At 29.4% G+C, this 18,368-nt stretch overlaps 1 protein-coding gene across 1 annotated transcript; it reads left to right on the forward strand.

The window, feature by feature from the left end:
• The first annotated feature begins 2,626 nt into the window (after positions 1–2,626).
• LOC129608416 (serine protease inhibitor dipetalogastin-like) lies at positions 2,627–17,344 on the forward strand. The gene is made up of 2 exons (XM_055519904.1): positions 2,627–2,795; positions 17,181–17,344. Exons 1-2 carry the CDS (start codon positions 2,627–2,629, stop codon positions 17,342–17,344), a joined length of 333 nt encoding a protein of 110 aa, XP_055375879.1.
• The last annotated feature ends 1,024 nt before the right edge of the window (positions 17,345–18,368 follow it).

Raw genomic sequence — 18,368 nt, forward strand, 5'->3', positions numbered from 1 at the left:
TCATTTTTCCAAATAGAACAATTTGATCACATCTTCATCATATCGAACTATTCAGGTGTTGAGTAGGTTGGACTATGGTTTTTTTTTATGATTTTTTAATAAAAATTCTTGACACACAAAAATAATTTTTTATTTGTTTTTGAAAAGCTTTGATTTGTATATAAGTACACATTATGGTTGTGCGAATAATTTCGACTTGAAAATTATGAATCATTTCCATAAGTGAATCATAATCATCTAATAGTTTATATTTTCTGCCAAAGCCAATTCAATTCAACATTAAAACAAACTATACATAACTATTTGAAAGTTGAATTTTCATTACATTTCCGGATATTTCACAATAGTGAGAAAAATATTAAAAAATATGAAATAAAGTATCATTTCAAAATCATTTTGTAGCTGCTTGTATAATTAAATTTATTTTTAATATTATTTTATTTGATTACAAAATACTACAATATGTAATTAAAATTTCAATTAAAATTATTAATTGTTTTATGAAAAAAAAAGAAAAAAAGCGTGAAGTGTAAATTTTATTGTAAGCATTTGGAAGGCAATGCTAGAACTGAAATATCTACTTAGTCAATGATTTTTACCCGGGTTATGATTTTTGTTCAATGACTTTTTTGTAATTGTAATTCATAAATAAAGTAAGAAAATCTTCAAGCGTCTTATGTAGTTTAAACTAAAAAAGGGAGTTTCTGAACTGTCAGAATGCGCATCGATTGAAGACGATAAACTTATTAGCAGAGAGGACAAATAATGGGGTAATTCGGCAGTTAGAATTTTTATCAATATAAACAATTTAAGACGTTGCTCTCTGTGGGGATGACCGATAAAACTACGGAAATTCAAATCGAGCTTTTTTATGTGGCTAACAGAAAGTAAAGTTCTACTGAGAAATTTAGATGTAGGTCCATTTAATCGATGAACCTAAAAATGGGAGCGAAGGCCTCAAGCCTTCGTTTATTAGTTCACAATAAAGAGAGTATTACAATAATAATATTGTTCTCCAAAATGTTTGGTGGGTTATTCTTGAAAGTTTTATTTGCAATTTTTTAATTATATTAAAAACCAGCTCTTTGTCTTTTAATATTAATTTAATTAATATTTAAAAAAATATTAAAATTATAAGTTCTCACTTAATGTAAAATTATAATTAAATTGTACTCCAGAACTTTCACATGTTTATTCAACCACAAGCTCTTATTATTGAAAAATCATGCAAATTCATTGCGAAAATCAAAATCATAGAATTAAAAATTTAAATAAAATTAATGTAATCGCATAATATTTTTGACACTTAATTAAGATTTAATATTTAATTAATGTGTTAAATTTAATATCCGTGTTCTCGATATTAATTTTTACTTAAGTAGTGCGTATACAACGCCATTAGAAAGAAGCAGTTTTTTAGTCGCTAGTAAAAGTGTTGAAGTGTCCACTGGGAAAGTGTTGCTATCATATGACCTTATTTATTGCCGCCTTCGACTGAAAGGTACCATAGTCAGTTTGCAGCCGAAAGGAGAGTTTACTTTTCCAGTTACTTAATTGCATAATTTAGGTCTCTTGATCCGACACAATTGTCGCTCACCAGACAACTAATATTAGCTTATGAAGAGAAGGCGTGTCTTGGAAGCTTATTTTTACGATGGCATGGGGGACTTTCCAGGGTGTCTCTTGTGCGGCTTTTGGGCTTCGCCAGGGAGGTTGGCTGGTTTGGATAGGGGGTCTTGTGGATTGGATTGCATGGGGGTTGTTGGGTGTTGGTTTTTTGGCTTTTTCCTGCTGGCCTAGTGCATGGGCTTTGCGCGGGTGTACGAGTGGAGCCCGCTTCTCTTACCGTCTTACTTATTTACTTAATATTAGCTTATTCGCGACGTTAATTTTATTGTCATGAATGTGGTATACAATTTATTATTGCTTTACAAAAATACAATGCATTGACCGCACAGAATTATTGAATATATTTAAATAAATTTATTAATTAGACTACACCACATTGAATTATTTTTAAAGTAACAATAATGTTTTTGAATCAACAACAATTAGTTATTGTTTCTATACGAAATTCGTTAGCAACCATTCAGTTTTCTCCAAATTCTAATTTCAAAAAGAATTAATTATTTTTTACTTTACTAACCTAGAATTTTATTATTAAGAATTAAGACTGTATTTAAAAAAAAAATTGCAAGAAAATTATTATTGTTAAAAATAACAGTGTTTTTTTTCTCACCGTCATCTTTTGTTTATGAAATACTTATACCTTATCACTTTTAACACTAGGTATTATTTATTACAGGTGCAAATTATTATGACAAAGTAAATTATACAATTACAATTTTATTATTTATTTATTCATTTAAAGGGGGCTTTCACAATAATTTGCCATTCAGTAGTAATTGATAATTACAATTTGAAAATTTATGCACAAACCCCCAATATGTATAAGTTTATACATGGGAATTTAAAATAAAATTATTATATAAATTTAGATTTTTAACTTAGATAATTTCAGTACAATTTTAATATTCTACTAGATCAGATATCTATTATCGGGCTAAACTTAAATTTAATAAATAAGTCAATTTCGGGCGGACCCATAGTCTATTATTTTAACACGATGAAAACTCTTTTATATTTATTCGCAATTTTAATTATAATCCCAAATTTATGTTCAAGCCAAGATTGTATTTGTACATTTGATTATAATCCAGTTTGTGGATCTAATGGTGTAACTTATTCAAATACATGTTTTTGGGGTTGTGCTAATTCAAAAGCTACTAGAGAAGGTACACCTTATATAGGGGTTATTAAAAAAGGGATATGTGGCAGTGTCAAAACATAATCGACAGCAAAACTATTTTGTTAGGCAACTGAACAACTGAATTTTGTTAAAAATTGAATTTTGAATTTTGTAATGAATTTTTTTAAAAATTAAATTTGAAAAATAATATAAAAAATTGTACAAGTAAAATGAGATTTAAAAATTTTTATTAAAAAAAAAATGTTTTTGTTTTTTTTTTCGTTTTTTGCATTTTCCCGATTTATAATGCGGTTTTTTTGTAATTTTTGTAATATTTATTGTGGTTATTTTATTTCTAATCTATAAAACTCAATGCTTTTTATAAAAATCATTGAAGGATTAAAGGATTATGTGTTTAATTTTGTACTTATATAAATTAAATTTGATGTTACTGGCCAAATACGAGCTTAGATTTCATTATTAAAATTCTTCGGAGTCAAATTTATTATTATAATTTACAAGAGCCGGGGGAAATCATAAGCCCAATACAAACTGAGATTACTGACTTTAAATTTTGATTTACTTCAAAAACTACTAAAATTAGTTAAAACAACAATAGCTGCAATAACTCAGTGAGAATTGAATGAGTGGCAACAAATAAAAATTTGCTAAGGAAAATATGTATACCGAAACCAATTATTGTTTGATAACCAAGCTAATTGTTGATAATCGTAAAGAAATCCAAAAACCTATTAATCGTTTCGTATTCAAATGTCAGTCTAAGAGTCTATCTTAGATTATTTTCAAATAGGTTTTCAAATACGTCTATAATTTAAATGCACTTTTGCGATTAATTTCTCATCAAACGAATATCTGCGACTTTGGAAAAATAGTGAATAATTCAGAGTGAATTTCTGTTTGGGATTCAGAAGGAGCCTTCAGAGATATCTGTACAGAGCCTATCTGAATCCATGGTAGTCGGATGCACTGTGTTGCGAACGATTGACGACGGATTAGTTGTTAATCTAACAATGGATTCCATGTAGCTCTAATTACAAAATAATATTGCACACACAATTTGCAACCTCCCCTCTCTACCACTCTCCACACCAATATTACTGTCCTATATCCACATAAGACTAATTACTTGAACATAAAATTTTTATATGAATAAAAGACTATAATATAAATTTATTTTAATATTATTTTTAAAACAAATTGTCCTTTCACGCTATTGTTGGAGTCTTAATGAACTTTTAACTGTACTAGATTATACTCGTATTATATAAAATTAGCATAACATTTAACTTATCAACATTTCCATCAATCATGAAAATTATTATTATTATCATTATTGTATTACTATTATTATTATTACTGTTATGTAAGTACTTGATTATTATCAATAAAATATAACACAATTGATGGTGGCGCGGCAGAGAATTAAATGAAATTGTAAAATTTATTTAATTTTTTTTTTTCCTTATTTTCTTTATTTGTTTATTTTGTTCATTTATTTTTATTATCCTTTTACTTTAATTGTAATTTTGTAACCATTACAAAACCATTATACATATGTTTCTATGAACGTTTTATTATCTCTCTCGTTATAATCTGCTTTTGTTTTTTTGGTGTTTCATTTTCTTTTATATGTACAACACATGTATATGTGCATGTATGTATATATAATGTACATGTAAATAAATGTAATGTACACAAATAAAAAGGACTAAAAATTAAAATTTCGTGGTTTTTTAAATACACAACAAAATTTTAATGTAGTTAAATGTAAGTATACATTTTGTATTTAAAAGTAAAAATGTTTGAAGTTGCAAACAACATGAAATGATAATATCAAGTAAAATGAACTGAAAAGAGGAACAAATAAAAAACAATTAATAGCTGAAACTTTAATATTACCAAAATCATTGACATAATGAAAAATTTTGAAACAATAGTTAGTTTCTAAATCAATGAGCCATTAATTGATAAAATTTAATTTATAAAATATATTGACAAAATTTTTATTATTAAACATACGATTGTTAGGATACAAAATTATTCAGCCTCCTAGATATATGCAATTTTTTTCGAATTTAACAATTTTTATGAAAAAATTAATATTTTTTATGAATAAATTAAAATCCGATGTCAAACAAGAAATATCTTCAGTTGTATTCAATTTAATGTTGCATTACGCAATTAAGATCTATACAACTACGGAAATGTATTTACGCGATCTTACCAGATATTAGCATATATTATGCTGACGATATTGCTGTATTTTCGAGAAATAAAAGGCACTTGTAAAGGTTTTAGTGAAAATTTACCGTAATCTACCTCTGAAGTTGGACTGTAAATAAATGAAAAAAAAAAACATAAACATATGGTTTCAAAATCTTACAATGATAAGCTGTTATACGATATTACAATGAAAGAGGCTGTGGTAGGGCAGGCGCCCACCAAGATGCGTAAAAAGGCGGCAATGAGAAGCACGGCTCATGTAAAACCTTTGTCTAAAAGGCCAAATAAATCTACAGCATGCTAGGGCATCTACTGATGTTCTAGCTCATAGATTTATGAGGATCACCTTGATATCGCCCTTATCCAGGAGCCTTAAATAGTGAAGGATCAGATTAAGGGCCTAACAGGTGAGCTATTGTATGATAATACAATTGGGGGCAAGCCTAGGGCTTGCATTTTGTTTAGTAAAAGGCTAACGTATTTTCCCATTCCAGGTTACTGATCTAAGGATCAGGTAGCTGCGTTGGTGAAGGTGAAGTTTTCCGGGGGTTGGACAGAATTTATTGTGTCATCCTACCTCCCGGGAGACTGTGCCCACCAAGACGAGCAACTGAAAGATCTAGTGGACTTTTGTGGAAGGAGGAACTTCTAAATGATAATAGGAAGTGATGCCAATGCCCACCACACCGTCTGGGGAAGCAGTAATATAAACGAAAGAGATGAGTGCCTACTTGAATTTATATATTATAGCAATAAATTAATGGTTATGAATGAGGGCAATAGGCCGACATTCATAAATGCAATTAGGGAAGAAGTCCTTGACATCACCCTTTGCACTGAGTTTATCGGCAGTAGGGTTAGTGGATGGCATGTCTCAAATGAGACATCCATGTCCGATCATAGGCAGATTAGGTTTGATATCATGGTCTCCGGAGGCCTGGCAGAAGAACTGTAAGGGGTACTCCTATCCACAGATTGGAGTCAATTCGAAACACTCCTCATTGATGGGATTGGATCCATTTCTGCTTCTGTCGGAACGGTGATGGATCGATATCCTAGCCAGCGAGACTATTACTAGTGCCTACCATGGGAGCTGCCGCGCTAAGCCGAGGCGGAGCAATAGAAAGTGCCCGTGTTGGAATGAAGAGCTTTCAAGGCTTAGACTGAAGACCAGAAAGCTATTCAATAAGGCCAAGGGGTCGGGTTCGTGAGAAGAATATAAAAACTCACTCACGAAATACAATAAAGAAATTAGGAAAGCGAAGAGAATTTCGTGGAGGGCTTTCTGCAAGGGCATTGATGAACTCTCCAGCAGTGCGCGTCTTCACAGGGGGCTTTCCAAAAAGTATGCTAGCGGGTTGGGCCTAATAGAACGGCCTGATGGCTCCATGACTGAGAACGGAAAGCAGACGTTGGAGGTTATGGCGTCAACGCACTTTCCTGAATCGGAGATTCTTCAGAATCACTCAAATTCAGTCATTGAACCGAGGGCATCCTGGCCCAGGAGGGATGACTGGCAACAATCCCGCCTGGTCTTCACGATGAGCAGGATTAGATGGGCTGTTTTCTCTTTCAGGCCCTTCAAATCTCCAGGTGATGACAGGATATATTCTGCATTTTTGCAGAGGGGTTTCCAACATATCGCCAGAGCACTGTTGCAAATTTTTCGTGCTAGCTATGCGTGAGGGTACATCCCTCAGGCATGGAGGGTGGCTAAAGTGACGTATATTCCGAAGGCGGGTAAGCCACCAATGGAAAAAGTGATTGAGAGATTTATACGGAAATCAATCCCTATCATGAATCTCAGTACGCCTATCAGTCGGGAAGGTCTACTGTACTCGCTCTGCAGAGTCTGGTGGGGTCCTTAAAAACTCGCTGGAAGTGCGGGAGGTGGCAGTTTGCTGCTTCCTTGATAAAGAGGGAGCTTTTGACAACACCATGTATGTAGATAACATATCATGTCATCTGTAAGTCGTTGCAAAAACGAGAGATTGATGCGACGACGAGCATATGGGTTAAACGGATGCTACAGGATAGGATTATTAAGTCCACCATAGCCGACGGTACATTCTTCATCTCCGCTGCAAAAGGGTGTCCGAAGGGCGGGGTTCTTCCGCCCCTCCTGTGATCCATTGTAGTGGATGATCTAATCGCTGCTCTCAGGGACTCCGGGGCACGTGTCTGGGGATACGCCGACGATGTGGTCTTCGTCGCACGGGGAAAATTTGAGAGCACTATTTCTGATCTTCTACAGTTAAATTTATGTGTTGTGGAGAGGTGGTGCGGAGCGTTGGGTTAAATATAAATCCAAGCAAGAGCACTTTGGTCGCCTTCACCAGACGCAGAAGCAGGGATAGATTAACGAGCCCAATTCTGTTTGGTGAACGTATTAGTTACTCTAGGGAGATGAAGTATCTGGGAATGATCGCTGGATGATCGTCTCTCCTGGAATACCCATATAGGTAGAGTTATCGAGAGGGCTACGGCGGCCTTGTGGACGTGTAGAAGCTTCATCGGGGGGACCTGGGGAATCAGTCCCAGGATAGCACTGTGTACGCGTCGATTGTATGGTTCCGTAAGACTTAACAGGCGGGTGTGCGTTCCAAGCTGGAAAAGCTACAGAGGCTGGCCTGCCTAAGAGCGTATGGTATGCCGATTGTTCCAAAACGGAGTCGGGTGTGGGTTCGGGTGTATGCGCTGTCCGAGATGGATGGAGCATTTAACGCGTATAGATATAAATAGGGCGCCGGTTAAATTTATAATGCTAATCCATTTGACTATATATATACACTAAAAATATGCTGGAAAACTGCAAATATGCAATTGGCAGCATCGGGATGAATGGAAGCATATTACAAATCAGGCCAAGGCTAACACCCGACTGTAACACTATGAAAGAAAATATTAATTGTTGTAGAAGCAGCAAAGAATTTTAATTCTGAGTTTTTTTTAATTAAAATTATTTATTCATTTCTTATTTCTTATATTTCTCATCTCGTGAGATAAACTAGAAGAACTTGCGATGAACAGAGAAGAAAGGAGACTTCAAGTTTAAGCCCTAAGCTCCCAAGTTCCGAAGTAACAGGAATAAAAAATTTATTTTTTATATTATACAGGGGAAGACCTGTTTAATATAAAGTAAGAATAAACTCTCATTTCTGCTGTAATACATAATTCTAATTAACTTATAAATAAAATTGAATCCAATATTTTAAAGAAAATCAATATTTTTTGAACTAAAATCAAATGAATTAGCAAAATTGTGAGTTTTTTAAAATTTAAAAATATTCTTAAAAAGCAATTAAACTAGAATTTTTGATAATATCATTTTGGTACCAATTCAGAACAGTAGTCTCGCTTAAAGTCTTCTTAGGAATTTACGAATTTAAATGAATTGACTCAAAGCGAAAATCATACCTTTATTTTTGTATAAGAAAAATTTGACCTCGAATTTTCTCTTTAATTATTTAAGCTGTATTTATACAAGGTATTATTGCATAGTTTTATTTGCTACTTTACAATTTTCTGAAATATATGTATACTTTCCCTGCAAGGAATATTCGTTTTAAAATTTTTAAAATTTTGCTAACTTCTTAAGAATAATCACGTACTCTTTTATAAAATTTAAAACTATTTTTGTTCTTATATTTCACTTTCATAATCTTCACAAGAATATTAGCATTTATATACTTACAGGTTGTTGCATTCGTATAAATATATTTATGATTTATGCTTATTGTATATGAGTACAAGAATCTATTTATAAATAAAATTAATTTTCCCTTTTCAAACGAGTTCTTATAGATTTCTTAAAAGTTTTTCATATACCATACATAACTTAAGTAAATAAACATTCTTTTATCCTTTCTATATAATAGTTTCTCTAAATAAACTTTCACTGAAAATAAAAATTTCATTTTATACTTAAATTAAGTAAATAACGAATAAGATTGGGATTTTTGTTTTTTTTTGTAAAATGAGCAAATCGAGAAAAATATTGAGTTCATTACGAATAAAGAAATTTGTAAAGAAAAGCAAAAAAAAAAAACAAAATTCTTTTAACCCTTTTTACTTAGTTACTTTCATAACTATTTAAATAAATAACATAAGGACAATATTTATAATCATAAATTCCTAATTTCAATGAAGAGTACATAATTGGTTAAATATAAAAAGGAGGAATGTAACTTCTCTTAAATGTAACAACATCAATATGCTATAGAAATGAACTTGTAAAATAAAATGATTAAGAATAAGAAATTTTACTCCATTCAATAATAGGAAATTAAGAATAATTTATAATCCCATTACGAAGGGTTTTCCGAATGTTTGATCGAAAAATATTTGATCACGATTTGCATTGATACAATTTAAAAATTTCATTTTTGCTATAAAGTCAATTTGGTACGGTTGGCGTATAAAAATCAAATTCAGATATGTATGAAATAAAACACTGAAATTTTAGGAGCTTAGTCTTGATATTGTCTATAATTTGATTTTCAAATTCGTAATTAGCAATAATTAATATGATTTCTTCTAATAATTAATATACAATAGGTGTAATTTTAAACTTTGTGTAAATATAAGATTGAAGACCGTCTGCAGATCAAAAGAAAACTATTATATATAGGGGCAGCTATTAACTATACAACGGCTAAACTATTAATTATGTATAAAGCGGCAAAATATAGTCTTAAAGAGGATAACATGAATTTCTGATTTGACCATCTAAACATCTAATTAGAATTAGATCATTACATTAATAACCTCATATGCTTAATAGTTCATAAGATTATAATCTTAAAAATGGAGTTCCAATTAATGAAACTTAAATTTTTAAGTAAAATAATTTTACTTTAATATTAGAAAACTTAAAAATAACAAGAAAAATATGAAATATAAATAAAATACATTCAAATATTTATTTTCTTGGAGTTTATAATCTCTTATGGGTAAGATAACAAGTAAACAAGTATATAGTAACATAGCAACATTTTAACTATCATTATACTCGTGTTATCGTATATAATATATCGATATAAGTGTGTGGTATATATACCGTACAATTTTATTCAAAATAACGATATATATGTGTGTATGTATGTCAGTCTATAATAGAAACTAAAAATGATATTATTTTGAATTCTTTTTCAATAGTTGTGATGGAAACATTTTCTATCCTTTCTAATGTCTTATTTTTTGTATATACATATATATTTATATAGTAAGGAGATATTAATTATGTATTTAAATTAATAGTTAGAATAATAAATAATAATTCTTTTGAAATAATTTGGGAAATATCTTTCTTTTATTTTTCAGATTAGATAAACTCTAATGACAAACCTGTAAAGTATAAACATCTAGGTACTCATTACATGAATAGTAGACGACTAACGTCACCAGAAATTCTGACACTCTGTATTTTTTGTACATATTAACTAAACAGTTCTAAATTCCATTTCATAAAACCTGTAGAATATGTACAGCTATTAAGCAATTGTTTTTTTTTTTAAATTCATAAATTTAAAATGCAAAAAATGTAATTATTTAATAGCTATTTAAGAATAACTAGCAAAAATTTCGTCAAACAACTGCAAAACAGAGAGATGGCGGACGTAACGATAGGAACGAGCAGAGGCCTTTCTAGGAGAACGATCTAACAACTGAGCTATAGATATATGTAGAAATGGACTATAAATTGTTCGTCACATTCCTTTAATCACACACAATCACAAGAACATATAAGTAATTAATTTTTCCATTAGTTATTCTAATAAGAATTAATAATAAATTATAAAAAAAAAAAAAAATAAACAACTACACGTTGTATTACTAATTAATAATATTAATTATTTATTTTCATAATACCACTTCCGGTTGTGGGAATAAAATTTTAAAATATTCACGTAAATTTGTAATAGAAATTAAAATGTGAGTGTAGATTGTATTCAGTTTCATTACAAAAAAAACCAAAAATATTGCATACTTTTTGGCGAAAATTTAATAAAACTTTATTTTTAGTGTTTACCTAACTAGTGTTTATCTAATATTTTATTAGATTTTAACAATTCATTAAATTTCATGATCCATGTATGAATAGCCACATTGTTTACCCGATAATTCTTAAATTTCTCTTAAAAATTAAGTTCAACGATTGTTAATAAATAAATTCACAATGTCATTCGATAAATTTTCATATTATTCCCTATTGATTTTTCTTAGTGAATTGCATTCAGAGTGACAAATTTATTTGCATTACAAGGGAAAATATTTTAAGATTCCTGCAATCTTCTTAATCCTTACAATAAAATGTCTGTCAAGAAATTCAAAGAGTATTATAAATTTTTCATTTTGTCATTACAGGTGTTGTGTGTGTATAAAAATAGTTGACGTGCATAAAAAATGTTGAATATTTTTGGAAAATAATTGCAATATTTTACGAAATTTTAATTTCATTTCACAAAATATTTTATTGGATATTTAATAAATTGCAAAAGTTAATGTAATTCAATTTCAAGTACCTCATCTTTCAAGTACGGTGTATAGATATTAAATGCTAAAGAATTAAATGAAAATTTCAATTCTAGGAAAAATTTTTTATTAAAACAATTTAAAATATTTAAAAAATTTTGTTGTTCTTTCTTTTATAATATCATTATAGCTTTAAACATTGCAACGTAATTTCGTTAAATTTGATTACTATGCTTATATAAAACTTATACAAAATCTCGTTATTCGTGGTAATGGTATAAAAATGTCTAAGTATTTCTTAAAATGTTACTGCACCATACAAAAATCTCAAAATATTATTTTTAACTTAAAAAGTATAATACTGAATTTAATTTACACTAAGTTGCTGCTGTTTTTATACGAATATAACAATATTTATTAAGTTAATTGAATTTTGCAACATTTTAAATTAACAATTTGTAAAATTTAAAATTTTGTTAAAATGTAATTTTATTTTTGACAATATTGATATACATACAATCTCAGTATAATCCATTTTAAATATAAGGTGTCCGAGAATCACCCAATTCTCAAAGCTATAATTGAATATAATAATTAAAATTAATGAAAAGAATTTAGAAAAATTTTGACTTTGCATTTAAATTACATAGAGAGAAAATGTATTAACTCTCTTTGAGAGTGATATCGAGTTTCTCCTCTTATTACAAAGAGAATATTTCAAGAGGTTTAAACTAGGTTTTTCAAATTGCTTTACTCAAGTTTTTAGAAATACAGAGAAAAATATAAAGTAGTGACGCTAGTTCTATGAAGACTAAATTTCACTCACATAATAATTCGAAAAATATTCTCTGGTTGTTTTGATTTATTCTATCACTTTGTGTTGGCAGGACCATAAAGTACACCTTATGCGTTCGTTAGTAAATAAATTTCGAAAATAAGAAATTTAAGAACGTTATACAAAATGTTTTTGTTTTTTTATCCTTTTGAAATTTAAATGTAATTTATGCATAATCTAATTTCAGTTAATATTTTCTATATGAAAGACATATTATGCTAGAAATATGCGTAGCTTATGCAGTATAATAACGATAATGCTAAAATATAAAACTTCTTTTTTACAAAAATTCAAATGTTCTTCTCGTTATCCTTTAATGCAGCAATTTTAATGTTGTATTTATCGTATTATATACTTTACATTACATTGTGCAATTTTATAACTATTATTCTTGCATCCTGAATATTATAGAAAATATTATGTTTTCCCACAAAAACAACAAAACTTTCAAACAACTTTAAGTATAAATCACCCATTGGTAAGAGATATTCTATGGAAAATATTATTCAATATTCTTGTACATATACGATACTCGTATAAATTGTTATCCTTTTAAAAATCCTTATTATTTTTATTATTTTTGAATAAAAATGAATATTATTTTGAAATATTTTTAAAGATTTAAGGATATTTTTCTTATTTATGTAGATTTAGGATCTTTATTTTTTTTTTCAATAATTCATAAGGAATTTTTTTTTTTGAGTAAACAATAAAAATACGATAAAAAATAATAATTTTAAGAATATGAATTTAATCGGGAACAAAACAAAGATAAATTTCTATAATCATTTTTATTTTTAAAAATTTTCTCAATCATCAGGGACGGCATATTTTGGATATCTCAAAATTTTATATTATTTAAATAAATAGAACAGTTAATTTTATTTTGCATATTTTCTTTGAAATTCGAAAAACAAAAGAGTATGAATTTTAATAAAAACAAGAAAAAAAACAAAAGGAAAGGAGATTTTTGAATATTAATATGAAGGTAAAAAGGAATATTCTGACCTTCTGGAAAAGCTACCACGTTGGCTCTCTCCTAGATGTTATTATGATTTCTAAAGGACATTTTTATTAAATTCGTTTTTTTTCTTCTCAAGATTTTATTTAAATTTAGTCTATATAAAACAGGTTATATTTCTAATGTTATCCTTTTTATACAAAGTATTTTGCTTTCGGGACTCATTGAATAAATTAATAAAATAAATTAAAGAAAACAATTTTAATTATTCAAAGATGTTGTAATAAGAAAAAAACAAATTTAATTTTGTTCCGTCCATTTCAAATTTGTATATTTGATTTGCTGTTTTTGTTCTTAGCATCGAGGATTCACTCAAACATGTGCTTGAATTATTTTTTTCAGATTAGATTGTATAAAAATAAATAGAAGATAAATAGGGTAGTTCAAAAAATACATCACTGTTATGATGTAACTATGGAGTAACAAAGTGACGCGGACTAGATTTGTAGATTTATTTGTAGAACTGGAGTAACACTGCACCACGTATAGCGATTTATTGACGTCCGCTGCCCTGGTTAACTCAAGCAACTTTTGAGACACTGATGACCACAACTCCGTCGCAGTTAGAGTAAAATCGCCCAGTATTTCCCTTCTCCCGCGAGCGACAGCAACACACTCTCCAAGAATGTGTACTGAAGTCTCTCTATCTTCAACCTGCTGACATGTTCCAAGGCCTGCTGCAAACCGACAAGGCCACGGTGAGAGTTCGTGTCATGATCTCCCAAAAGCTGTTCGGCGTGCCGCAGTCCCGGAAAACTTCTCCAGCGCTTCAAGCGCCCCTCCCTTATTCCTTTCTTAGTTCCCAATGGGTAGTACTTGGTCTGATTCCGCAGAAAAACTCCAACCCTAGCAAGGGTGTGATGCTCCACCTCCTCGCCAGCGCATCAGCTGCCTCATTTCCTTCCACGCCCACATGACCTGGCGTCTAGAACAAAGTGACCCGGTTCCGACAACTCAATTCATTGAATGGAGTGATACGGATTAAAATTTTTTCTAGCTTCAAATTAAGCATAGTTAATTGTTACAATGTATGTTATTATTTATTATGGACGTACTTTTGGGTGTCGAAATTAAATTAGTCTCTGGACTAGAAGCAATGATATATTTTATATTAAGGTGCAAATTAAATCATTCTCAATAACCGTAACCAGCCATCATTTGTGGTAATCCTTCCATGTTAAAGAATGAGACCGACCCTTCTTAATATTAATAAAGCACCGCGATAAGCATATATGTGACTCCAAGCGGCCAAAGTATAGAACTATCACACAAAATATGTGTGATAACTAAGAAAAAATAATAATAATAAAAAGTACAAAAAAATCGTCTTCGAATGTGGTCGTATTCAGAATCCACGAGAATACAACATTTTACCTAGAAATTAGAATTAAATACAAGATTTAAAAATATAAAAATTTAGTGATGTATTAACGATACATGAACATACATAAAATAATAGGGTACACTTGCATATTAAATATTTCTATGTACTATATGTGAATATGTAGTGGATAGGTTTATTTGTTTACTTAGATATTGATCCTAAAATAGGTTGCTTCAAAGCGAACACTTATATAAAATTTTGTACAATCCAAGTTTTAAAAGGAATATTTTCAAATACATATAAGACAAGTATACATAAAGAAAATTTGTTATATATATACACGTGCTCTACTCTATAAGTAATACGAATGTGTTTGTAGAAGCAAAGTACAAGCAAACCTAGGGATATGTATGCAAAAGTTTACTTTAATGTTTAATAAAAAATATATTTTTATTTTAAGTTAGTAAAAAGCAAAATAAGAATTTAACCTTTAAGATTTTGTCAGTATGTTACTTTAATATAGGTGTGTTTTTATGCATATATAGATATATAGATGTTATATATATAGGGACAAAGGAATATAGGTATTCAAGAACCGTAAAATGCGGATACATGAAATGTGTGTGACATAATGTTTAACACGTGTATAGAATGATTGTTGAATCTCAGTAAAAATTCAAGTGGTAAATAAAATAAAATATGAAATAAAAACTTATAATAAAAATGTAGGAATATATTATAAAAAATTATGTAAATTCTGTTGTTGTAGACAAAATTTTATAGATGTTAAGTTTATAACTCAAATTTTTCTTGTATTCTAAAACTCAAATTAAGTTTACGAATAATATTGAAGTTGAGAAATTGAGCGGAGAAATACTATAAAAACTTTAATATTAATTTTTCTGTTTATTAATTTTAAAGCAAGAAAGCGACAGTTAAAAACATTAAGAAACAATATTATTATAAGTTAACCATTAAGTATCACCAGGCCTGATTCTGATTTGTTTGGGGCCTTATGTAGTTTGCAAAGAGTGCCCTCATCTTGCATTCAAAGCAATGAACAATATCAACAGCCATTGCACATTTCGCATAACAATCGCGCCCCAATTTTCCGGCGCTCATTGCATATTCTTACTTTGCATAGGTTGCAAAACAGAGCAAAAAATACAAATTGGAAGTGAACGTTCACACAAAATATAAATTTCACTTGCATTGCTTTAGAAAATATCATATTAGAGAAAATGAACTGTAAATTATGAAGGCGGACAAAATAGTAAGCCGATTTATATTTCGTAAACAGAAAGTATAATGAGTAAAAAATGTACTAGTGCGGTAGTGAATTATAAATATTATAATAAGCATACTACTTGTACCTCCAAGCTGCGTTACTCTTTGTTTAACTATTTCTCAAAAATATCTCATACTTATAATTATCACATATGATAATTTCATTTGTAATGTTATGCCAATTTTATGTTATAGAAATCTTCTTTATAATTAACTTTCATTTTGATTAGAGACCGCATTTCATACAGTAAGAGAGGTTATGTGATGGCAGCAAATATCGGATGTCGAGTTTTCTGTGGGAACGCACTTCTCCATAGTAGGGAATCGTAATTAAACTATTTTTAGAAAGTTATTGGTCTATCGGTTTGTTGGGATGTCGGTTTGTGTATGTCTCAAGTTCGACTGAACCGATTTTGATGAAATTTTATAAGTTAGTTTATTTTGGCTATGGCGCGGTTAGTCAATTTTTGGGATATATCAGACTTTAGAAACTAGACTTTTATGAGGGCCGATTTTATATTTTTGCGTATATGAAGAGAAATCATCGACCAATTTCCCTGAAATTTAATATTTAAATCTGAGGTGTTAAAAGAGTGAATTTAGAAGGTTTTTGCAAAGATCGGGGCTCAGAAACTGAAACATTTTTTACCATCTCTGCAGAACGGATCGATGAGATTTCTTCAAATTTGATGTTTGAGTTCTGGCTGTTATCGAAACTAATTGGTGAAGTTAGTTTTCGAGCCCTTTTCAGGGAACTCGGATGGCACAAAGCGAATTGTACTTAGAGCCCAATTTACACTTTTCTAGCTATGTTAACTAAAAACTTGTTAACTTCATTAAAATCTTCTGTAACACTTTCACTTACAACTAGACAACACACATTGCAGTCTGTTATGTGCTGACTACATCAGATTTTTTTTTATTACATTTTTAATTAAAGTATGTGCTTTATATTTTACTAAGGCTATTAAATTTTAATTATATTTGTTTATAGAAATTAGTAGTTTGATTTGAAATTATTTTAAGCAACTGTATGAGAAATTTTTTTCCAGTATTCAACTAATATCGGAATAGTGTTTAACTTAAAATTCACTCATATCATAATCTTTTCTTCAATTTGAAATATTTTATATGAAAAGAACGGCAATATTCGGGAATAGAATGAAAAACTCAATTTATATTTTGATTTTATTTATTTTATTACCAAATTTATGTTTAAATCAAGAAATATGTGTATGTACTTTAGAATTTGCACCAATTTGTGGAACAGATGGTAAAACCTATTTAAATAGTTGTATACTAGGGTGTACAAATCGTGATAAATATTTACGAAAACAACCAACTGTAGGAATCGTTCATAACGGACTTTGTGAAGGTGCATATGATTTTAGAAATCGTACAAAAATTTAAAAATTAAGGATTTAAAAATTTAAATTTAATAAGATTCGAGTATAATTATATAGATTCGCAATTGGAAATAATGATTTGTAATGAATTGTAATTTGGTAAATAAAAAAATTAAAAATATTTCCACCTCCAAGAGTTACTTTGAATATTTTTTCCTGAACACTCTAAAATTTGATTACTTAAAGGCAAAATTCATCAATTTTATTTGAAAAGAATGCGTGACTAATTAAATTTTTCTGTTCATGGTATTCTTTTTAACTTTTAATTTTAACTTTTAATTTTTATAGGGCGCTGACTTCTTCAATTGCAAAACACCAAATTTGTAGCAAATTACAAACTAGGTAAATTTATTTTCTTCTTAATTTTAGAAAAGCAAAAGTGACGATTTATGAATGCTGAAATCACAAAAAAGTTTGCAAAACAGTCATTAAATAATTAAATTTGTAATTCGTCTGTGAGTCTAATTACTTTTATTTTTTCCTTTACTTCTTTAGACAAGACAGGATGCAGAATTTTTTTTTTATTTTTTTTTGCTTTTCGCTCAAGTTTCGGAGAGAAGTGACGATGATTTTCAGTTTTAATAAGGTTAAAGTACAAAACTTTTTTGCCTTTAATAAGGAAAACGAAAAAAAAAAACTTTAAACGATTTTATAGCAGCGAATGGTTACTTTCAAAGTTTATGGCATAAATTATAATGACTATAAGGAATTTAAATGAGGGTCAAAATTAGAGGATATCAATTCTAAGAAATAATTCCATTTTCTTTTTTTTGTGTAAAAAATTGGTTGCTCTGATGAAATGAATTTTAATTGTTGATGTCACCGAATTGAGTTAATTTATATAAAATTAATATGTACCCACAACTATAGGTTTCCATAGGTTCGAAGAATTTGGATTTTAGTTCAAATATTGCCGTATCCGTTCCCGTACTGATTTTTGTCCATCAGCGTAGTTGTTTGTGTATAGTCTCACAGGCTAACCAGAAAAGTCATAGTTCCAATTCATTCAGTTGTTCAGCAACGAGCAA

The sequence above is a fragment of the Condylostylus longicornis genome, unplaced genomic scaffold (assembly GCF_029603195.1).
Source record: "Condylostylus longicornis isolate FDR11 unplaced genomic scaffold, ASM2960319v2 ptg000031l, whole genome shotgun sequence".
In the NCBI taxonomy this organism is placed as follows: Eukaryota; Metazoa; Arthropoda; class Insecta; order Diptera; family Dolichopodidae; genus Condylostylus; species Condylostylus longicornis.